Here is a 24,638-nt window from a genome sequence, read left to right on the forward strand (position 1 = left end):
ATATACACAAACCAATAAAATCAAAATTAACTACACCTGTGTGTACTTAACATATCACCATGGTAACATACACACAGTGTTCATCATTATAACAAATGTATCATATATTATTAATGTCTGACTCCAATATAATGCAGATATTTATTTTAACATGACCCCACTTTCGCGCTGTGTGTGAGAGAATAAATGACAATCGAATTGTAATGTACACCTCCCAAAAACCGTAATTGCCTTAAACTATGATCCGTGTCCCCAAATGATCATAATAGCGCTAAATTGTAAGTATAGTAAATGTTCATACCTCATACAGCCAAATTATAAAAAAATGCCATTACCTTAATCTCCAGTATATCCGGAGTGTGACATCATCTAGTGAAAGCAGTCACATGATTCTGGTGATTCACATCAACAATCATGTGATCCACTCAAATAAACACAACCGATTCTAACTAATGGAACAATGGAATAACACAGTGTGCTGTGGAGTATAGTACAATAGCGACTCCTAGTGGATAAACAAAATATATACAAATATATAGAAGATAGGTTTTGTGTTTTTTATGTTTTGCTTCAGAATGCTTTGATAGTCTTCTGATTTCATTGTGTCCTGCACATATTGTAAGCACCCAGTGCCAGAGGCAGCAAAACAATCCCAAAACAATCACTGAACCTCCTTGATGTTTCACGGTAGGGATGGTGTTCTTTCCTTTGAAAGCTTCTTTTTATCCTTCTGTAAACATGGAGTTGTGATTTGCCAAAAAGCTCTACTTTGTTTCATCTGTCCAAAGGACTTTCCCCCTGAAGGACTGTGGCTTGTCAACGTGCATTTGGCAAACTCCAGTCAGGCTTTTTTGTGTTTCTCTCTTAAAAAGCAAGGGAACCAATACTTTCGGCCACGTCTGTAAAAAGTATATCTATGTATATACATATCCCTTTAAGCATTTTACATTTAACTTGTAATATCAGATATGTTCAAGCAGTTACTTTAATCACGTCACAAAAAAACAGAAATCAACGTGATCTACCTTTTAATGCCTTGAAACGTGCTGCTGGCCATGTCTATAATTCCTCCAGTTGGCCGTGTTACAGCTCCCACTAAACCTTTGCCAATACCCTTAAAGAATCCAGATGCACCTTCTTTCTGAGCGCCTACAAAGAAGTGAATGGTTTGTAAGATGATTTGCACAAAGCATAAGAAATACCATTTTCTATTAAATGTATATTTACTGTACCTTTAATTGGCTTTGTAACGATTCCTGTTATACCACTCACAAATCCCTAAGGAAAAAAGGGAAAAAAATAATTAAGAAAATTAACTGTTGTCAATACCCATAAAATGCTAATTATGCTGTGTGTTTTATAGAGATGATACAAGGTAACTGATTCAGTTTACAAACACATTTATACTAAATACTAGGTGATAAGCCTGCACAGAGGGTAGTCTATGTTTAAAAATCTACAAACCACAAAGCTAATATTACAAAAAATAAAAAATGTAAATTACAGAAAAAAATAAACAAAGCTATCCAAAATAAACCAAAACTAATACCCCAATAAAATAAAAATCCCCCCAAAATAAAAACACCCCCTAATCTATCAATATACTACCAATAGCCCTTAAAAGGGCCTTTTGTAGGGCATTGCCATCAGCTCTTTTACATGTAAAAATTACAAAGTACCGCTTAACAGTAAAACCCCCCCAAAATAAAAAAAACTAAGTCTAAAAAAGCCTAAGCTACCCATTGCCCCTAAAGGGGCATTAGTATGGCCCTTAAAGGGACATGAAACCCCAAAAAAATCTTTCATGATTTAGATAGAGAATACAATTTTAAACAACTTTCCAATTTACTTCTATTATTTAATTTGCTTCCTTATCTTGTTATCCTTTGCTGAAAAGTTTATCTAGGCACGCTCAGGGGCAGCAGAGAACCTAGGTTCTAGCTGCTGATTGGTGGCTGCATATATATATCGATTGTGATTGGCTCACCCATGAGTTCAGTCAGAAACCATTAGTGCATTGCTGTTCCTTCAATAAATGATACCAAGAGAATGAAACAAATTAGATAATAGAAGTAAATTAGAAAGTTGTTTAAAATTGTATTCTATATCTGAATCATGAAAGAAAAAAAATGTGTTTCATGTCCCAAAAACCCTAATAAAAAAAAAAAGCCACCCCAAAAATAAAAAGCTTAAGAGTAAGCCCCAAATAGATACTCACCGTTCCTGAAGTCCGGCGGTGAAGGTCTTCTTCCAGGCGGCTCCATCATCTTCTATCTTCATCCGGAGCAAAGGCGGCGCGGAGCGGTCTTCACCGATGTGCTGATCTCGAGCGGCAGTCTTCAGCCGCGGCGGTCCAAAGCGGCATGGAGGCTTCTCTTCATCCGATCTCCATCGTACACTGAACATTTAATGCAAGGTACCGCATTCAATTAGCGGTAGCTTGAATTCCTAATGGCTGAAATTTTTAAATCAGCCAATAGGTTTAGAGCTACTAAAAACATATTGGCTGTTCAAATCAGTCAATAATATTTCAGTAGCTCTTATCCTATTGGCTGATTTCAAAATTTCAACCAATAGGAATGCAAGGTACCCCAATAAATATGGGGTACCTTGCATTTAATCTTCAGTGTGTGGCGGACAATCGCATGAAGAGGAGCCTCCACGCCGCTTTGGATCACCACCACTAAGGTTCCGTGCATCTGGGAAGCCAGCTCCGTGCCGCCTTCGCTCCAGATGAAGATAGAAGATGATGGAGCTGCCTGGAAGAAGACCTCCGCCGGTCTTCAGGAACGGTGAGTACCTATTTGGGGGCTAGACTTAGGCTTTTTTTTTTTTTTTACTTTTAAGAATAGGGATTTTATGGGCTTCTAAAAGAGCTGCATGCCCTTTAAAGGGCAGTAAAAGAGCCGAATGCCCTTTTAAGGGCAATGCCCATACAAATGCCCCTTTAGGGACAATGGGTAGTTTAGGCCATTTTAAGGGCTATTGGTAGTTTAGATTAGCAGGTGTTTTTATTTTGGGGGGCTTTTTTATTTTAAAATGGAATCGATTTAACTTTTTTATTTTTGATAATTCTGTTTATTTTTTTCTGTAATTTTAGAATTTTTATTTTCTGTAATTTTAGATTAATTTTTTGTAATTTAATGTTAGATTTTATTTTTAAATTAATGTTAAGATTTTTTATTTTAATTTTAACTTAGTTTATGTAATTGGGGTTAATTTAGGGGGTGTTAGGTTCGGGGGCTTAGTAATTAAATTACAGCTAGATTACGAGTTTGGCGTTATGAGTCAAATAGCAGCGTTGTGGCCCATAACGCATCATTTTCCCTATTGCAGCCATTACAAGTCTTGTCGGAATAGGTGTACCGCAAGCCTTTTAGCCTGCAACGCAACGTCAGTACCGCACTCTTAAAAATGACGTTTTTTTAATGGGATTCCCATAGCACTGGTATTTCAAGTTTTGCGTTCAGGCTAAAAAGCTGACGTTGCAGCCTAAAATGACAAGATCTGTAACGCCCTCTAAAGTCAGTAGTTATGAGTGTTACTCTACAAATCTGTAACATAAAACTCATAACTAAAGTGTTAAAAAGTACACTAAATATCCCATTACCTACCTATTAACCCCTAAACCGAGGCCCTCCCGCATCGCAAACACTATAATAAATTTATTAACCCCTAATCTGCCGCTCCCGACATCGCCGCAACTAAAAAATATTTAATAACCCCTATTTCGCCTCTCCCCGTCATCACTATAATAAAGTTAACCCCTAAACTGCCGCCTCCCCGCATCACAAACACTATTTAAATATTAACCCCTAATCTGCCGTCCGCCCACATCGCCCCCGCTATACTAAAAGTTATTAACCCCTAAACCGCAAGCCACTATAATAAACCTATTAACCCCTAAACCGAAAGCCCCCCACAAGGAAATATACTAAATAAAACTAGTAACCCCTAAACCTAACGCCCCCTTAATTTTATATTAAAATTACAATTTCCCTATCTTAAATTAAGTTAAAACAACTAAGTTTAAACTAACAATTAAACTAATATAATTATTAAACTAATATTAAACTAACTACCAATTAAAAACTAAACATTAAAAAAATCCTTACACTACTTTAAAAATTACAAACTATCTAATTACAAAAATAAAATAAAATACAAAAAATTAACACTAAATTACGGAAAATATCCAAAAAAAGCCCACCCAAAATAAAAAAAAATCCTAGCCTACAATAAAATACCAATGGGTCTTAAAATGGCCTTTTGTGGGGCATTGCCCCAAAGATATCAGCTTTTTTACCTGTAAAAATAAAATACAAAGACCCCCCCAACAGTAAAACCCACCACCCGACCAACCCCCCAAAATAAAAAACCTAAATCTAAAAAAACCTAAGCTACCCATTGCCCTGAAAAGGGCATTTGTATGGGCATTGCCCTTAAAAGGGCATTTAGCTCTTTTACTGCCCAGACCCTTAACTAAAAACAAAACCCACCCAAAAAAGCCTTAAAAAAGCCTAACACTAACCCCCTGACGATCCATTTATAGTTTTTGAAGTCCCGCTTGAACGATCTTCATCCCATCCTTGAAGTTCTCATACAAGTGGCGAGAAGTCTTCATCCAGGCGGCCTCTTCAATCTTCATCCAGGCGGCATCTTCTATCTTGATCTTAGCGGCGCTGATTTGAATAGCCAATAGAATTGAATCAGCTCTCATTCTATTGGATGATGAATCATCCAATAGAATGAGAGCTGCTTAAATCTTATTGGCTGATTTGAACAGGCTAAGCCAATAGAATTTTAGCAGCTCTCATTCTATTGACTGATTCAAATTTTTCAGCCAATAGGAATGCAAGAGACGCTTTTTTTAATTGCGTACCGTGCATTGAAGATTTAGTATACGGCGGCGACCGTATGAAGAGGATGCTTTGCGCCGGATGTCTTCAGGGTGGACCCGCTCCGCGCTGCCGGGATCAAGATAGATGGTGCCGTCTGGATGAAGATTGAAGAGGCCGCCTGGATGAAGACTTCTCACCGCTTGGATCAAGACTTCAACGCCGGGATGAAGATTAGTGTTAGGCTTTTTAAAGGGTTTTTTGGGTGGGTTTTTTTTTAGTTTAGGGTCTGGGCAGTAAAAGAGCTAAATGCCCTTTTATGGGCAATGCCCATACAAATGCCCTTTTCAGGGCAATGGGTAGCTTAGGTTTTTTTACATAGTTTTTTTTTTTATTTTGTGGGTTTGGGGGGCTGGGGGTTTATAATGTTAGTGGGTCTTTGTAATTTATTTTCACTAAAAGAGCTGCTATCTTTAGGGCAATTCCCTACAAAAGGCCCTTTTAAGGGCCATTGGTAGTTTATTCTAGATATTTTTTTTTTATTTTGGGGGTGTTTTTTTTAAATGGGTATTGGAATATGAATATTTTTTTTATTTTTGATAATTTGTTTTTTATTTTGTGTAATGTATTTTTTTAGGGGGTGTTTTTTTTGTTGTAGAAAAATAGCTGTTTAACTTAGGGCAATGCCCTACAAAAGGCCCTTTTAAGGGCCCCCCAAAAGGCCCTTTAAAGGGCCCCTGGTAGTTTATTCTAGATTAGGTTTTTTATTTTGGGGTGGGGTGTTTTTTTTTTTTTTTTTTTAAAGGGTATTAGAATAGGAATACTCTTTATTTATTTTTGTATAATTTCGTTTTTTTGTAATTTTAGGTTTTAGTGTAAGGCAGCTTAGGTTTTATTTCACTAGTAAGTTTGTATTTATTTTAACTAGGTAGTTAATAAATCGTTAATAACTATTTACTAACTAGTCTGCTTAGTTAAAATAACTAGTTATATTGGTAGCTAGCTTTGTTTTTTTTTCATAGGTAATTATTTAGTTTTAACTAGGTATTATTTAGTTAATTATTGTAAGTTTAATTTAGATCTATTTTAATTATGTTAAAGTTAGGGGGTGTTAGGGTTAAGTTAGGGTTTAATATAGTTTAATTCAGGTTGTTGTGATGTGGGGGGCTGACAGTTTAGGGGTTAATAGGTTTATTTAGTGGTAGTGATATGGGAGGCAAGAGGTTTAGGGTTTAATAGCTTTATTTAGGTGGCGGCGATATCGGGAGCTGCGGAATAGGGGTCAATAACTAATATAGTTGCGGCGATGTTGGGGTGCGGCGGAATAGGGGTTAATAACTTTAGTATAGTGGCGGTGATATCGGGAGCGGCAGATTAGGGGTTAATCATTTTATTTAGGTGGCGGCGATATCGGGAGCGGCAGATTAGGGGGTTAATAACTGTAGGCAGGCATCGGCGATTTCAGGGGCAGCAGATCAGGGGTGTTTAGACTCGGGGTTTGTTAGGTTTAAACAGTATTTTTATTTTCCCCATAGACATCAATGGGGCTGCGTTACGGAGCTTTTGTTTCCGCAATCGAAGGAGTTAGACTTTTTTTTTTCCCATTGATGTCTATGGGGAAAGTGCGCACGAGCACGTAAAACACAGCGCTTGTTTTGGGTGCGGTATGGAGCTTAAAATCTTCATATCGCACGCGCAAGCCGTGTTTTTCAAAACTTGTAATGGCAGCGCTATAGGGAATTAAATAACGTCACTTTTGTTGCATTCGTTACTTTCCCTATAGCGCTCAAAACTCGTAATCTAGGTGTTAGCTATTTGCGTTGTGGGGGGTTGGCGGTTTAGGAGTTAATAGGTTAATTAGGTTTATTGCGATGTGGGGTTTTGGCGGTTTATGGGTTAATAGGTTAATTAGATTTATTGCAATGTGGGTGGGTTGGCGGTTTAGGGGTTAATTAGGTTTATTGCGATGTGGGGGTTGGCGGTTTAGGTAGTTAGCGCTGGAGGTTTTGGCGGTTTTGGGGTTAAAATTGTAATTTATTTAGTTGGTGTTGTGGGGGTTTGGCGGTTTCGTTTTTTTTGTTAATACTTGGGTTATGATTGTTTTTTCTTAATACTTTCTGCGGGCGGTTAGGATTTTTTTTCTTAATAGTTTGTGCAGGCGTTTATTTTTTTTGTTAATACTTTGTGTGGGTGCTTATTTTTTTTTTTTTAATACTTTGTGCGGGCGGTTAGTTTTTTTTTCTTTCTAAATGCTGCTTCGTTTGCCTACGCTGCATCCAGGTGGATTCTTTTGGCTGCACATGCAGGCAACATTCTTTTGGCTGCCTCGCGCACGCCGACATTCCAACTGGAGACACCGATGGACGCGTTACAAACGCGATTATAGTATAGATATAGTGATAAAATATTTTGTGCATAGTGGTTATAACATGTCGCATGAAGCATAGGAACAGAGTTCGCACAGCATAAGCCTTTACCCTAAAAGTTGTGGAGAACTCATAACACCATAAAGAGGGACAAATCAAATTAGCCAATGAACCCTTGAGACATTCTTCCCCTTTTAAATACAAGAATAGAGGAAAAAAATATTTTTTATGCTTCTTGATCTCAATAATAATGCTCAGGTAAATAAACCAAGGTTCTAGTTAGATCAAGTATGTATAGAGGAATTCACTTGCCATTCTTAGAACTGACCACCTTCAATACAAAAGAATTCCTAAAGACAAAAAAAATAAATGGGGAGCACTGAGCTCAGTAAAAAATGGAGAGCACTGAGCTCATAGACATTAATGGGGAGAGAGTGTTAGAAAAAAAAACAACTAACACCTGAAGTGCGGAATAGAGATTGCCGTAACGCAACCCCATTGATGTCTATGGGGAAAAGAAAATTAAGTTTAAACCTAACACCCTAAAATAAACCCCAAGTCTAAACACCCTTAATCCGTCACCCCCGACATCGCCGCCACTAATAAAAGTTATTAACACCTATTCTGCCGCTCCCCGACTTTGCCGCCACTAATAAAAGCTATTAACCCCTAATTATCCCTTAGTTCCGTTTTTTATGTTGGGGGGTTGGTTGGGTGGTGGGTTTTACTGTTGGGGAGACTTTGTATTTTTTTTTTTTTTTACAGGTAAAAGAGCTGTTTAACTTAGGGCAATGCCCTACAAAAGGCCCTTTTAAGGGCTATTGGTAGTTTATTGTAGGCTAGAGGGTGTTTTTATTTGGGGGGGGGGGCTTTTTATTTTTATAGGGCTATTAGATTAGGTGTAATTGTTTTTATTTTTGATAATTTAGTTTATTATTTTTTTAAATCTTAGTGTTTCTTATTTTTCATAATTTTAAATAATTCAAATGTTTTCGTAATGTTAGGTTTTTTTAAATTTGTAATTTAGATTTTTTTAATTGGTAGTATTTTTATTTTATTAGAATAGTAATGTTAGGTTAATTTATAGTTTAATGTTATTTTTATCTTTTTTTATTTCACAGGTAAGTTTTTATTTATCTAAAGATAGTTAAATTGTAATTTGAATTTAAAGTTAGGGGGGGTGTTAGGTTTAGGGGTAATAGTTTAATTTAGTGTTTTGTGATGTGGGAGGCCGGAGGTTTAGGGGTTAATAACTTTATTATAGTGGCGGCGATGTCGGGGAGCGGCGGTTTAGGGGTTAATATATTTAAATGGTGATGTGGGTGGGCGGCAGATTAGGGGTTACTAGGTTTATTTAATATTCGCGAAGTGGGTGGGCGGCAGATTAGGGGTTAATAGGTTTCATATAGTGACTAGGTTTGAGGGGAGAAATGACTCACCTCAACAAGAATACACATATAGCACTCCTGAGTGCTCTCACATAGATACTTTTGTGCGATATATTCATTCACAATAGACTACTGTCCATGGTATGGCTCAATATTAGCAAATGAGTCCAGATAGATAGAAATGAAAGAATGTACATTAAAATTTAACTTTTATTCTTGTTATGTTAAAAATGTATACACACATACACATGACACACAATTTTATTAAAACTACGGATAGGGGGAAAAAGCCGACAAGCGGCGAAACATGTTAGGGAATTGGTGAGGGGCCCAGTGAGCTCCTGTATTTTATGTAGCGATTAGTGGGGAACGATCAGCGTGTCCCAGCTGTCAATGCTCCGTATGTTTGCTTTTCAACAAATTACTATTTCCTCAATCAATAGTTAATGTGTGTGTGACTCAGGTTTTGCAGCGTGCAGCATGTTCAATTATACGCTGAACTTGGTTATTACAAACAAATTCGGTTCACACCAAGTTGTGACTCTCAGTATTCCTTATAGTGTTAACCTTGATGTGGTACTATGCAGCATATTAACTGCTAATACGGTGAGCTAACTCAGTTCACGAGTGGAGTGGTGATTAGTGCTGACATTTAAATTCCACTCTGTAGTATTCTAGCAATACGTTTGATCCAACAGATTTAACGTAATACCTAACTTACGCACTTTAGAGCTAGTTATAGCCACTCTATCTGTGGTTATAATCAAGGTATACAAGCGAAGTATAAATATAAGTATAAACATATATATGCTAATATCAAACAGAATACCAAATCTATACTAAAAGCTCTTACAGAATTAACACTGTAACCACTAGATCAACATTACGAGTGGTAATCCTACAATCTACCCACCTCCATGTACAACTCAAGTTACTGTAATAAAACTAAGAGTGTGTGTATGACCTAATTTTGTAGCGTGCAGCACGCTCAATTTTACGCTAACTAAAGATGTCACAAATCAACCCGGTCTATATTATGAACCATAACTCTCAGAACTTGACATACTGATAACCTCTAAAGTAATACTACTCAGCCTGTTGATTGCTAATATTGTATAAATATAAAGGTCTTTACAAGAAGCAGCACATTGGCTGCAGGAGTTAATAGAACTCAATATATTGGTAACCTTTTAAGTAATATTACTCAGCATGCTATTTGCTAATATTGTAGCAATATTAAGGTCTTTATAAGAGGCAGCATATCAGCTGCAGGAGTTAACATATAGCCGGTTTTGATCACAAGTGGCAACATCTTTAGATTCTGTTGCACACTTATGACAGTTATTATAAGCAGATCCAGCATTTAACAGTGAGTGTGTTTCCTCACTGGCGTGAGAATTATCAACTTTAGTATTCAATTTAGGCTAAAGATATTGATTTAGCGGGCCAGAGCATATTTCTATATATACACCATAACACCATTATTCCAGTTAAATTGTGGTGATATAAAGTGCATTGGCTTTAGCTTACCCACTATATATAAGCCAAATTGCACACAAAACCTTCTGCACTATGAAGATTAACCTCATTGATTTACTCACTATATTTACATACAACTTGTAATACTCATTAGTTAAGTATTATTTATTACGTCAATTTAGTGTGCAGTAATCCTGAGTCACACTTTAGGCACTGGAATCTATCACTATTTTATTCAGGAGTATTGGCAGCTTACCAGGGTGTATAGCAGTACTTACACAGAATTTCTCTAATGAGATTTAAACACTGAACCTGCTATACTACCAGTATTACTCATTATCCTCCTTATATTTCTTATCTGGCTATCACGCTGAGCCTTGTTCCCCCTATCCGTAGTTTTAATAAAATTGTGTGTCATGTGTATGTGTGTATACATTTTTAACATAACAAGAATAAAAGTTAAATTTTAATGTACATTCTTTCATTTCTATCTATCTGGACTCATTTGCTAATATTGAGCCATACCATGGACAGTAGTCTATTGTGAATGAATATATCGCACAAAAGTATCTATGTGAGAGCACTCAGGAGTGCTATATGTGTATTCTTGTTGAGGTGAGTGATTTCTCCCCTCAAACCTAGTCAATGTACTTTCTCCAATACACAGCACCAACCCCCAAGTTCAGGTTATTATACCTGAGTATCCTTTTGATAGGGCAGCAGTGCTCATTAATGTTCCAGTAGTGCCATTGGTTCCTTTCTTTTTGTTCTCAGGTTTCATATAGTGTTTGTGATGCGGGAGGGCAGCAATTTAGGGGTTAATAGGTAGTTTATGGGTGTTAGTGTACTTTGTAACAGTTTAGTTATGAGTTTTGTGAAACATTTTTGTTTTCACAAAATCCATAGATACTGCTCTCAGATGGCGGAATGGCTCGTGCCCGTATAGGCTGTAATGCAAGCATTTTAGCTATGGAAATCCCACACTCATACGCCTTTTTTAGAGTGGGGAATGGACGTGTGTTACAGGCTAAAATGCTTGCATTACAGCTATACCCCCGCGACTTGTAATATGCGTTCCTGGCAATTCCAGCGTAATGGCCATTTTTCAGCATTAAAAGCCGTACCGCACCGTAACACAAAACTCGAAATCTAGGTGAAAGTGATAGAAATTTTGTAAAAGTATGTAAAGAAGACCAAGTAGCTGCCTTAGGTATTTGGTCCATGGAAGCTTTATTATGGAAGGCTCAAGAAGTGGCAACTGCTTTAGTGCTCAAGGTAGGTCTTCCTAGCAACCAAGTATGCCTTACAAATGAAGGCCTTAAGACAAGATGCTACAGGCTTTACAACCCATGCAAGGTCTAGAGAAATGTATGAACAAGGAAGGCTTAGATTTTGTTACTTCCACATTGAACTTTAAAACCCTCACAACATCAAAGTTGTGTAGAAGTTACTCCTTAGAATTCTTTGGAGGCAGGCATAAAGAAGGAACCACAATTGTTAGTGTGATGGTGTCTGTAGATGCTACCTTAGGAAGTACAGCTTTATCCTGATGAATAATCAGAAAAGGAGGTTTGTAAGATAGAGCTTAAATATCCAAAACTCTTCTAAGCTGAAGAAATGGCTAGGAGAAAAAAGAAAATGTATGCTTACCTGATAAATTTATTTCTTTTTTGACACGATGAGTCCACGGATCATCTTATTTTCTAAGAGCACCACAGCAGAGCTGTTAAATAGCTCCTCCCTTCCCTCCCACTCCAGTCATTCGACCAAAGTTAGGAAGAGAAAGGAAAAGCAAAGGTGCAGAGGTGTCTGAAGTTTACAATAACCCACAACCTGTCTAAAAGAACAGGGCAGGCCGTCGACTCATTGTGTCAAAAAAGAAATAAATTTATCAGGTAAGCATAAATTTTCTTTTCTTTTTTAAGACACAATGAGTCTACGGATCATCTTAATTACTAATGGGATTCAATACCCAAGCTAGAGTACACAGATGATACGGGAGGGACAAGACAGGAAACCTAAACGGAAGGCACCACTGCTTGAAGAACCTTTCTCCCAAAAACAGCCTCAGCCAAGGCAAAAGTGACAAACTTGTACAATTTCGAAAAAGTATGAAGAGAGGACCAAGTTGCAGCCTCGCAAATCTGTTCTTCCGAAGCTGCATCTTTGAACGCCCATGAGGGAGCAACAGCTCTCATGGGATGAGCCGCAACTGTCTCTGGAGGTTGCTGTCCAGTAGTCTCATATGCAAAACATAAGATACACTCCAGCCAAAAAGAAAAAGAAGTAGTCATAGCTTTCTGTCCCGTTTTCCTGAGAAAATCACAAACAAAAAAGAAGACTGATGGAAGTCCTTAGTCACCTGCAGATAAAACTTGAAAGCACGTTCCACGTCCCAATTGAACAGAAGTCTTTCCTTCTGAGAAAAAGGATTAGGACCCAAGAAAAGAACAACAATCTCCTGATTAATGTTCCAATCAGAATCAACCTTAGGAAGAAATCCTAATTTAGTACGTAAAACTACCTTAACTGAATAGAAATAAGATAAGGATAGTTATACTGTAATGCCGAGAGCTCTGACACTCTCCGAGCAAAAGAAAAAGTAACAAGAAATAAAACTTTCCAAGATAACAACTTAATATCTAAAGGAAAGAGTAGGCTCAATCAGAGCCCCTTGAAGAACTCTGAAAACTAAATTCAGACTCCATGGATGAATAACTGGCTTGAACACAGGCCTGATCCTGACCAAGACCTGACAAAACGATTGTGCATCTGGGACATCTACCAGATGTTTGAGTAACAAAATAGAGAAAGACAGAGTTTTTACCCTTTAGGGAACTCGACGATGAACCTTCCTGCAAACCCTCTTGGAGAAAAGACAAAATTCTAGGAATCCTACCTACTCCATGAGTAGCCCATGGATTCACACTAATAGAAATATTTACGCCATATCTTATGATAAATTTGTCTAGTGACAGGCTTACGAGCCTGAATCATGGTCACAATGAACAAGTCAGAAAAACCCCGTTTGGATAATATTAAGTGTTCAATCTCCAAGCAGTCATTTTCAGATAAACCAGATTTGGGTGAAGGAGGGGCCCTTGAATTAGAAGGTCCTTCCTCAACGGAAGTCTCCAAGATGGCAGAGATGACATGTCCACCAGATCTGCATACCAAATCCTGCGAGGCGAAGTCGGTGCTATGAGGATCACCGAAGCCCTCTCCTGCTTGATTTGAGCAATGACCTGAGGAAGAAAAAGCAAACAAAGGAAAAAGCTGGAGAACACTTCCGGATGGAATTCTCCCCTGGATGAAAGATCTGCCTGCTCAGGAAATCCGCCTTCCAGTTGTTCCACCCCTGGTATGTGGATTGCAGACAGGCAGCAAGAATGGGCTTCCGCCCACTGAATTATTTTGGATACCTCTGTCATCACTAAGGAAGTCTCTCGTTCCTCCCTGATGAGTGATGTAAGCCACAGACCTTTGATCAACTGGAACCTAATAAACTGGACCAAGGCTAACTGAGGCCAGACCAGAAGAACATTGTAGATCGCTCTCAGCTCCAGAATATCTATAGGAAGAACAGACTCTGGCCGAGTCCAAACCCTCAAAGGCCTTAGGGAACCCCACTTTAGAAGGCTGGCGTCTGTTATCCCAATTGCCCAAGATGGTCTGCGAAAGCAGATTCCCTGGGAGAGATGATCCAGAGATAACCACCAATGAAGAGAATCCTTTGTCTCCTGCTCCAGTAGTATTGGAGGAGACAAATCCGTATAATCTCCGATCCATTGCCTGAGCATGCTTACTGCAGAGGTCTGAGATGGAACCGAGCAAACGGGATGAGGTCCATTGCCGCCATTATCAGCCCAATTACCTCCATGCACTGAGCCACTGAAGGCCGAGGAGTGGACTGAAGGACTAGACAAGTATCGATAATCCTTGATTTCCAGACATCCTGTCAGAAAAATCTTCATTGATATGAAATCTATTATGTTTCCCAGAAAGTGCATGGAACTAAGGAACTCCTTCCCAAATTTACCTTTCACCCGGGAAATCGCGGGAAGGATAACACCATGTTCGTGTGAAATCTTGCTTGCTGTAAGGTAGGCGTCTGGACTAGGATGTCGTCCAGATAGGTCGCCCTTGCAGTGTACCATAACTGAAGCACCACCAACAGCGACCCCAGAGCCTTTGTAAAAACTCTGAGAGCTGATGCAAGACCGAAAGGAAGAGCCATGAACTGGAAGCGTTTGTCCAGAAAGACAAACCTTAGAACTTGAGACGATTCTTGTGAATGGCACATGAAGGTACACATGTATTGGGTACTTGAAAAGCACGGCTAATTACCCATAAGTGTCTCAAGGCGCTGCTCATTTTATCAATCTCGGAAGGATGAAAGTCTGAGTGGACTTCGCCGGGGATCGAACCTGCAACCCTTGGGTACAGAGCTCAGCCACAGTGGCTTAGCATGCTGAGCTATTTGTCCGGCTCCTCAAACTGATCCTCTTGGATCAAGGGAAGAATGGAACGAATAGATTCCATCTTGAAGGACGGTACACTAAGAAAATTGTTTAGACTCTTAAGATCTAAAAAGTGGTCTGAAGGTTCCCTCCTTTCTTGGGAACCATAATCCGATTGGGATACAAAACCCAGACCCTGTAACTGTATTTGAACTGGAACAATCACTCCCAGGTCTGAGAGGTCTCCTACACAGTGTAAGAATGCCTCTCATTTTGTCTGATCTGCAGATAATCCTAAAAGCAGAAACCTGCCTCTGGGAGGAAACTTTTGAACTCTAAATTGTATCCGTGGGACACTATTTTCTATTGCCCAGGAATTCTGAGCATCTCGAACCCAAGCTTGAGAGAAGACGGAAAGTCTGCCTCCTACAAGAACGATCTCGGATCGGGGGCATGTCCTTCATGTTGTCTTTGATTCAACAGCAGACTATTTGGATCCCTTTTTTTTTTCTTCTCGAAATTCTTTAAATTTCTAAAGAGAATTAAATCCGTCAAGCCAGGTGCCAACAAGGTCTTCCCCTTCTAAGAAATCGCCAAAAACCTTAGACGTAGAGCATACATCCGTAGAACAAGGCTCTAACAATAAGGCTCTGTGAGCTGGAACAGAGAAACCTGAAACCTATGCTCCCAGTTTAATAACTCGAAGGCAAGAATTTTAAATAAAGGAAATAGCCAATTTGAAAGCTTTCATCCTATCCTGGATTTTATCCAGGGGAGTTTCTGACTTAGTAGCATCAGACAACGCATCAAACCATATGCCGTTGCACTAGTGATGGTAACAAAGTACCCAGCTGGCTGCCATTGGAAGCGCTGGTATACATCCCTTTCCCAACTATCCTCTAAGGGTATAGTAGTTCTCTTAGCTAAGCTGGAAACTACTCTTTAGCTGAGTCGGCTATGGGAAACATCTTTTTAAATATAGGGAATGCGGCCTTATAACCTACTGGACGCTTAGGTAGATTACACCGGTAGTGTCGCTCAGGGCAGCTAAAACCCCCTAAAGTAACAAATGGCGGTGTACAAGCTAAAAATAAAACTGAGAGAAAAACAATCTCAGGATTGAATAAAGATAATATTTATCTGAGTCTGATAATTCTCTTTCAGATAATCCCTAAATATCTTCCTCCTTCAGTAACAGGGAGGAACCATTCGGATAAAACCAGACGACAGCAGCAGGATTCAAACTGCTAGCCTTCCATCTGGTAAGCTGCTTGCTTACCCACCAAGCCACCGGGGATTTTCATCTACTGAATAAATTTTCCTTGAAAATAATTTCTCTAGAAATGTTTTCTACCTCGTGAGAAAAACATATAATGCATTGTAACTCCGGGTGAAGTGTAAAAGGAAGCGCAGGGCACTGCATGTGGGCCATAAACTTTTGTGGGACACTATAGGAGAAATTTGTGGCATAGATTGACCAGTGTCAACTGACTCCTAAACAGCCACCGCCTTAGGAGTATTTTTAATAAAAATTGACATATAAAAAGCGTTACTGCCTCTTTAAATTTTAAAAGTAACATTATTTTTTGTGTGCTGCTGTTCCATCCTAAGTCACAAAGGATGAATTAAACAAACAACTGAAATTCTTTTAATAAAAATAACAGATAAAAAAAACGTTACTATCTCTTTAAATTTCAAACTGTCACTCTTTCTTTATGTGTGCAGGATTGAAATAGATTAGTAAACAAACATTGCAGGACCTACTGAAACCTCAGATATTGTGCTGAGGTGCCCATCTGCCCAAAGTATAAATGCCATAAGACTCATTTAGCACCTCAGAGAATGCATTTTAAACCGTTTATTTCCCTTTGATTAATTTTCATGGATAAACGATATACATAACAAGTCTGACACTGTACAGTTCATAGTGCTAACTGCACCCGCATGAAGAAATAAAAAACACTAAAAGGCTGTGTTCGATGCTCTGCCCTCCGATATCATAATGGAGGTGAAGAGCGCAAGCCAACACAGTCCAGACATAGCTCCGCCCCTTGTGGGCGTGGCAACACTCCATCTCCCGTCACCCTTATTGACTGTGGACTGGGATAGAGGAAATGTGGCGCCAAAAGCAACTCCGCCCATCGTGGGTGTCACAGCAATCAAACTCCCGGTCGCCATTAATATTTTATAGATAGGTCACCTGGAGCTAGATTAATTAGTACACAATGTGATAAATTGGGGACGAGTATGCTACCGCATGTCAGGTAGCTCCAGAGCCCAAAAGAGTGAACCAAACACTATTTTCTGAGACCATTAATACATTGTCCCAAGTGATTGATCCCGAGTATTTCCACATTAAATCTCTTTAGCCCCAGTGCCTGCCAAAAACGGTGCTGTCATAGGATCCCCTCCCCTTATAAGACTAGGAGGAACGTCCTTATAAAAGAGATATGTCTCAATCAAGTGCTCCACTATCTCTGAGTTTCCCAGACCCAGAATACAAAGTTGTCACTTACCTTTAAAATCAGCCCGACAGCAGGGCACCTCTGAAGGTTTAGGAGGTCCTCTCCCAACCATAGCCCTGTGGATAAAGATAAAGCCTGAGTCATCATACTTAGGCTATCAGGATAAGGGCAGCATAAATGTATGGGAGGCGCAGTGAGAATTATGTCCCACAAGTTCCCATTGCTCTAAAGCCACCAAAAGCTCTACTGAAGAGACTGATAAGGACTACGGCTACAACCTAGAACAAAGCAGCACAATCTTGTACAACTTTAAAAATAATAAACTCTTGATTGAAGAATCTTTTACTAACACCTCACTTTACCTCTTCCTAGCACTAACGTAGGCAAAGAGAATGACTGGAGTGGGAGGAGCTATTTAACAGCTCTGCTGTGGTGCTCTTTGCCTCCTCCTGCTGACCAAGAGGTGAATATCCCATTAGTAATTAAGATGATCCGTGGACTTATCGTGTCTTAAAAAAGAAAGAACCTACCAAGATAAAAGCTAAAGGTCTAACCCATGCATAGGTTTGAATGGCGGGGCTTAAAAACAAAACAAAAAAAAAAACACCTCAAAACCAGATTAAGATTAAAAGGAGAAGTAACTGGTCAAATCACTGGCTTGTCAAGGCCTGTCAATTTTCTTACGATATAAAACAGACAAGGCCAGTATCTGGCCAATAAGCCTCTCTCCAATAAATATTGCAGAAATTCAAGAACTCTAGAAATTTAGAAATAGATTCCAACAGTATTATAAATCCATGCTACTCCTGGTGGCTGGGCTGTCAGGAGAATCCAGGGACACCGTAAGCTCTTTGTCAAAAGAACAGCTGTAGCCCAGGGCTGCTCTAAAGCTGACCGTACAGGGTGCGCTGAACTTGGGAAGGTGTTTTAAGATCAGTGAGCAGGACTTTCAGTGTTCTTCCATTAGTGATGCTGCTTGTCTTCCTTGCGGTAACGATATCATTATTAGTGATGTGGACGTCAAAAGTGACCCTGTAGGTGTTTAGGCACAAAGACCTATAAGGAAGTTTTTAAAAGACCCTTGCTAACACCAATCTTTGCTTGGTTATTTTCTATGGAAGTCCTAGCATTCCTGTTTACAGTCTGCTCCTTTGATCTATAACCTGACGTGTCTCTGGCTGCTAACCTAAGGACCTGTATTTTTGGATTACTCCTCTGCTTTTCCCTTCTGCTGTGATGACCGGTTCCTATCTGCTTACCTTGATTCCTGACTAGAGCTAAAATAAAATCAGCACAAAAGGTAATCGTTACAAACCACAATAAAACAATCCTTCTTTATCCATAAAAGGTTTAAATATCTCACAGAAGATAATACACCATAAAAATAAAAGTAAACATAGACATGGTGTCTAAAAAAATAAATAACCTCTTCTATATATCCATTTAAAAAAGGGTTAAAATAGTCAAAACCTGTCTGCCAGTTTTAAAAAATGTAGTTTTTATTCTACCGTTGCTATTTTTTATGCATCAGGGATACACCACTCTGTAAAAATAAATTACTTTTATCAGCGTGGTTTGGCGCCCTCTTCTGATATCCCCGTTGATCGTGGCGCCCTAGATCATGTGATCTCTTAAGGCAGCTAATAATGTATTCCAGCTGATTTTTCAAAAAACATAGTAACAAGTGCAATTTAAAGTTTGTAAAACTTATAAATGGTAGAATTGTTCCTCCTCAACAATAAGATGCACTGGAGCTCACCAGTGTTTTCCTGTTCTGAGGGAAATCCTTCACAGCCTCGGAAGCTGGTTCTAAAATGGGTCATGGGGTCTTCCTCTCCCCTCAGTGGAACCACTCACTGGTAGTAAATCGAAGTGCAGAGTCAGGATTGTATGTGTTCTATAATTAGGTATTCTACAAGTTTTGGCTTCACTGAGTAGAATACCTGGTTACTTTGGAACGTTGTTATAAACATACGCAACTTGATTACTGCGAGTACTGACCTCTATTAGGAAGACAGCAGAAAGTTCCTGGTGATCTCCGGGATTATAGAACACATACAATCCTGACTCTGCACTTCAATTTCTTACAGATGGAGCGTTTTCACTGAGGGGAGAGGATAAGCCTGTGAACCGCTTTAGAATTGGCTTCTGAGGCTATGAAGGATTACCCTTAGTACAGGAAAAAACTGGTGAGCTCCAGTGCATCCAATTGCTGAGAAGGAACAATTCTACCATTTATAAGTTTTATGAGCTTTAAAGTGCAATTGTTACAAAGTACAGGCATACCTCGTTTTAATGCGGTTTGCTTTATTGCGCTTCACAGATATTGCTCTTTTTAAAAATTGAAGGTTTGTGGCCACCTCATGTGAAGAATTTGCTATGAAGGATGAGCTAAAGGCCATTTCCGTTAATTTGCGTTTAAAGGGACATTATACACTTATTTTTTCTTTGCATAAATGTTTTGTAGATGATCTATTTATATAGCCCATAAAGTTTGTTTTTTAAAAAAATGTATAGTTTTGCTTATTTTTTAATAAGCCCCAAAGTTTTATGAGAATACCGTCAGCTACCTACTCCAGCTTGCTCCTGTTTGTGTAAAGGGTCTTTTCATATGCAAAAGAAGGAGGAGTGTCTTATTTCCCACTTGCAGTGGGCTTTCCAGCTACCTTTTCAACAGAGCTAAACTGAGAGCTTCTAAGTAAGTTTTTGATCAGTTTTATACTGGATTTTTATATCAGTATCTGTGCATCTTATTCTTTATAGTAGTGTCTATTACATGCAGTTATATGAAAATTAGTGTATACTGTCCCTTTGACTGCTGGAGACATTAAGAGCCTTAACTATGTAATAGCAGAGAATATATATTACTTAAATTTAGGAGATAATTCAGCAGAATGTCCAGAAATATAGCATGAGTAAACTGCAGACCCCTGAAAACTCTGACTCAAGGGTAGAGCTGCAAAACCCTGCCTAGGATTAGACACCAACTCAAAGCATGAGGTATATAGCTGAGCAGGGGGACACACAAGGAATCCTTACAGAGTAAACAGCAGCTAGAAGGGGTTTAATGATCAGTATATTGTACCTCCAAAGAATCAGATGTTGGTAAAGATACAAGAGCTGCACAAATATGCTCCATTATTGTAGAATAAGCAAGATACAGCAAGGATAAAATGCTATCATATCTGAGAAGATAAAATCACAGAAGCAGTATAAAAGGCAGACATACAGATGTTAACCCCTGAGGGGGACAGATAAGTCAGAGAATAGGTAATAAAGGCACAGTTTAAAACTGAGTAACCAAAGGGATTGAATTACAACAAGGTAAAAGCGCCCTTAAAAACAACTACAATTAACAGTACCAGCCAGCGAACATTAACCCCAGATAAAAGGTTAAATCAACTCTACAGAAGCGCTGATATACCCAGAAAGCCTCACAACCTTCACTGGGACTGAAGAGCTTCTGCTGACCTTTCTAAGATGGCTACTACACTTCAGAAACAGGAAGAGAAGAAACAGGAAGGTGAGCTAAAAAATGTGCCAAAAAGTTAACTCTTAGACCACCAGTGCAAATAGTAAGGATTAAAGACCATTTTCAAAAATAGTGAGGAACAGAGAGTTATGTTAAGGTCTCTGGTAACAATGGAGAGTGCTAAAGCCGAACAGGAAATTAATATGTGCTTATAACATCTAAAATAGATTGTGGCATATAAGAAATTAAATAGGCAATATAGGTTATTATATTTATAAACTTTTAACGTAGAACCTTTCAGGCAAAATACATCAGATGCAGGGCCTGTAGATCTAAATTGTGGTAAACAATCTTCCTGTTAATATAATTTACTTAAATGAGGTCTGATGTGGTGTATTTGATGAATAACAGAGAACATATTCTCCTTTGGGCAGACTCGTTCAAATAAGCTAATAATTTTGCTTCCAAAAAGACACAAGACTAACTGAGAATAAAGGGACTCTTGTCCAGATAGAGTGATGTACTGCAGCCAATGGAAAATCTATTAAATCAAATGTCGCTTTGCCTTTGGAGGCTGCTTCTTGAAATTTGCATGCTCATATGTTCATTCTGTGACTGGAGGTTAAAGGGACATAAAACCCCAACATGTGCTGTCATGTTTCAGATGGAGCATGCAATTTAAAAAAAAAATAAAAAAATAATAGGACTTTGCTTTCCTTCGATACAGGGAGAGTCCACAGCTGCATTCATTACTTTTGGGATTATAGAACCTGGCTACCAGGAGGAGGCAAAGAAACCCCAGCCAAAAGCTTAAATACCTCCCCCACTTATTCTGCCGAGGGAACAAGGAACAGTAGGAGAAATATCAGGGTGAAAAAGGTGCCAGAAGAAAGCAATTTCATTTTAGGGCCGCCCTCCGGAGAGCAAGGGTGGGAGCTGTGGACTCTCCCTGTATTGAAGGAAAGGAAATTATCTGGTAAGGGCACCACAGCCTAAAAAAAATTCCCATCACTCGAAAACTGCTACAACAGAAGCAAATGACCCAAAAGTTAAAGAAAAATGCTTAGGAGCGCCAAAAAGCTAAAGGTTCTAAGGAACGAGGAAAGAGAAAAAAATTGTATAAACAACACAGGCTAGTAAAATCAATTTTTTATATATAAATAAGCTTGATTCAAAACATATAGGCAAGTGTAATAAATGCTACAAATCTATAGTTGTAAAATTGTTACTGAATATTTGCAACAATGTATTAAAAAACCGATTAAATGCAAAAATGTAATAATACAATATGGGATTGCCACCACTAAAAAAATATAAAAATAAAAATAAGAACTGGTAGAAAAAAGTGTTTTACGTGTAAGTTATAACCAAATACCTGACTTGAGGACGTTACAGTTCAGGAACCGCAGCTAGGTGTGTATGCTGTTTGGCATCCATGTATACCTTTTCAACCGTTATACCACACGTCACTGGTCTCTCAGCTGCTCCGGTCCTATTGGGCAGTCTCAATTTCAAACACTCCAGGGTTTTTTTTCGGTTACATGTCATGTATTAACTTTATTATTGCCATGCAAATAGGAGCGTCGCAATTTTGTACTAGATCCCTTTGCGCATGCCTTCTGTTCTGTCAATGTGGCGTGGTGACGTACACGTTGCGATGGGAGCGTTTTGTCAAAGCTCCAAAGTAGTCTAGTTGCAGACTGGAGCTCCACTCTAGACAGGAAACATGTGACCTCCACTGACTCTAGCAATCGGAGACGTCCGTTTTTTTAATAACAATCGGAGACGTCCGTTTTTTTAATAACAATCGGAGACGTCCGTTTTTTTAATAACAATCGGAGACGTCCGTTTTTTTAATACATTGTTGCAAATATTCAGTAACAATTTTACAACTATAGATTTGTAGCATTTATTACACTTGCCTATATGTTTTGAATCAAGCTTAATTATATATAAAAAAATTGATTTTACTAGCCTGTGTTGTTTATACGATTTTTTTCTCTTTCCTCGTTCCTTAGAACCTTTAGCTTTTTACCGCTCCTAAGCATTTTTCTTTGACTATACTCCCTTTGCCTAATTGTTAGAGTATCTATTAGGGCCCTAGGAGTTTGGTTAAGTAGCTCTGCGCACACTTCTCCTCTAGACTTAGTTGACCCAAAAGTTAGCAGGACCAAGTAAATGCCCCACAGTTAGGACCGTAAGAGCCCATGTCAGAGACCACACCAAAACACTGGTCCCAAAAGGAGCACACAAACCTCTGAGGAGACGAGAGTCCCGCTCACTATGAGATCAGGAGAAGAAACACTCCTCCACAAACACAACAAGGAGGACAACCAGGACTCCCAACATCATACACTTCCAGAGGAAAAACACAGAAACAAAGAGACTTTGCTAAAGAGGTCTGAAAGGACCTCGAGGTAGGATCCCAGAGAAAAAGTGAGAGAATCCCCTTGCAGAGCCTGAATAAAAAAACTCCTTAGTAAGAAAACCCAAAGAAGGTGGATTAACTGACTGCAAGAGGTACTGGGACCTGGAGAGATATTCCAGAAATGTAACATGTCAATGAAGACAATTTCAAGGACCATCATCTGCATTAATATCGATGCAATCCTAGACAAGAAGTCTAGTATCCTGAAGGACAAAATCTTGAACGCAAGTGCCTGACCTCAGGCCGCATTGTAGCAAGGAAAAGAACATCAGGAGTCCACAACCTCAGGAACAGAACAGAAACTGCTATATGGTTCTGCTTAGGAGCCCACATATCCAGGGCAGAAGCGACGGATGAGACCACCCGTAACCGCACGTCTGACAGCCAGGCTAATCCTGAGGCTAAGAACTAGCTGTCCTAAGAACGTCTTTCTCCAGGACACCCTGGAAGGGCCAGAGAGGACTTCAAGAAGAGAGAGACCCAACACCACCCTACCAAAACAGGGAGGGACGGTCGGCAATCAAAAAAGTAAAACAAGGAACCAGCTACACGCTGAGGAAAGGACTGACACCCCTCTGAAAACCCCGTCAGTAGACATCAAGACACCAAGGGTGAAGATCCTGTAAAACTCCATAAGGAGCACCCATAATGGAGAAGACCAACATGAAAACGAATCGCAGTACAAAAAAAGAGCAATCCGGTACCCTGATACCTGCCCCTGACAGAACCTGAGTTAAACCCGAAAAGGAGACAGTCGAAGGGAGCAAGGAAGACTAAACTTCCCCAGCACCGAAAAGATCCAGAGCTCAAGAATCCCTGACCACGATCCCCTAAGGGCAGGACTAGGATAGGCACGCACACCCAGAGAACCTAGATCGGATCTCAAAGATACCAATACGTCCAAAGGACCCACCAAAGGAGAGTCCCTCGACCTCCTGCTAAGCCAGAAAAAAAGATCTACTTCAGAAATAACCCAACTTGAAAAACTCAGAAGGTCAGGTCCTCAGAGTGACCTAAGATTCTTAAGAAAAATCAGAAAGAATCCCAGAAGACACTCTCCTACTTCCATGGAAGTGTTAAGGCAACTGCCCCAGTAGACCAAAGGTAAGTTTCCCAAAATAGAAAAAAATGATACCGTATACTGGTGACAGAAGCAGACTAACCAGAAATCCATGAGACTCTAGAGACAGACAGTAACATGCCCAGCCAAAAAAAACAGACTGATAAACATCAGCCACCCACAGTACCAACGAAGGACTGAAGAGAAACAGGGCAAGCCTATAGAGTATTTAAACTCAAAAGGCCTAGGAGACTTCCTGTCTGAAAATCAAACAGATTCAGAACCACCCTGGAACCTACCCCAGGAACTCCATTCCAAAACGAACTGGTAAGAAGAGGAGAGACTCCTTAAAACTCCTAACAGGCGGTGGAGAAACCAGAACCGCAAAAAAAAGAAAACAGGATACTGTATAAAACCAAAACTCCCCTGGATACCAGAAATCTAGAATCAGAACGAGGATACTGGAAAAACAATATGGTCTCGAAAAATCGGATTTCCTCAACATGATGATAGGAAAATCTCCATCTCTCTGAAAAGGGAAGAGAGAACCGCATATCAACCCTCAAGAGAAAGGATAAACAAGCTCTACCTAGAGAGCATAAAAAAACAAATAGAACAAGAAAACCCCTAAGGAGCACCAATAAAGGGGAAAATTACACCCTGTGAAGACAAACCGGGAAAA

General features: G+C 39.3%; 1 protein-coding gene across 4 annotated transcripts in view; it reads right to left on the reverse strand.

Annotated features, from left to right (window-relative positions):
- VPS13A (vacuolar protein sorting 13 homolog A) overlaps positions 1-24,638 on the reverse strand; it is a 767,672-nt gene that overhangs the window by 97,564 nt on the left and 645,470 nt on the right. For all 4 annotated transcript variants that reach the window (XM_053702484.1, XM_053702483.1, XM_053702481.1 and 1 more), the window contains exons 66-67: positions 1,233-1,278; positions 1,026-1,149 (exon numbers count right to left, since the gene is read on the reverse strand). In XM_053702484.1, the coding sequence (XP_053558459.1) occupies positions 1,026-1,149; positions 1,233-1,278 (170 nt within the window). The remainder of the gene's footprint in view (positions 1-1,025; positions 1,150-1,232; positions 1,279-24,638) is intronic.

Source organism: Bombina bombina, chromosome 2 (assembly GCF_027579735.1).
Source record: "Bombina bombina isolate aBomBom1 chromosome 2, aBomBom1.pri, whole genome shotgun sequence".
Lineage (NCBI taxonomy): Eukaryota > Metazoa > Chordata > Amphibia > Anura > Bombinatoridae > Bombina > Bombina bombina.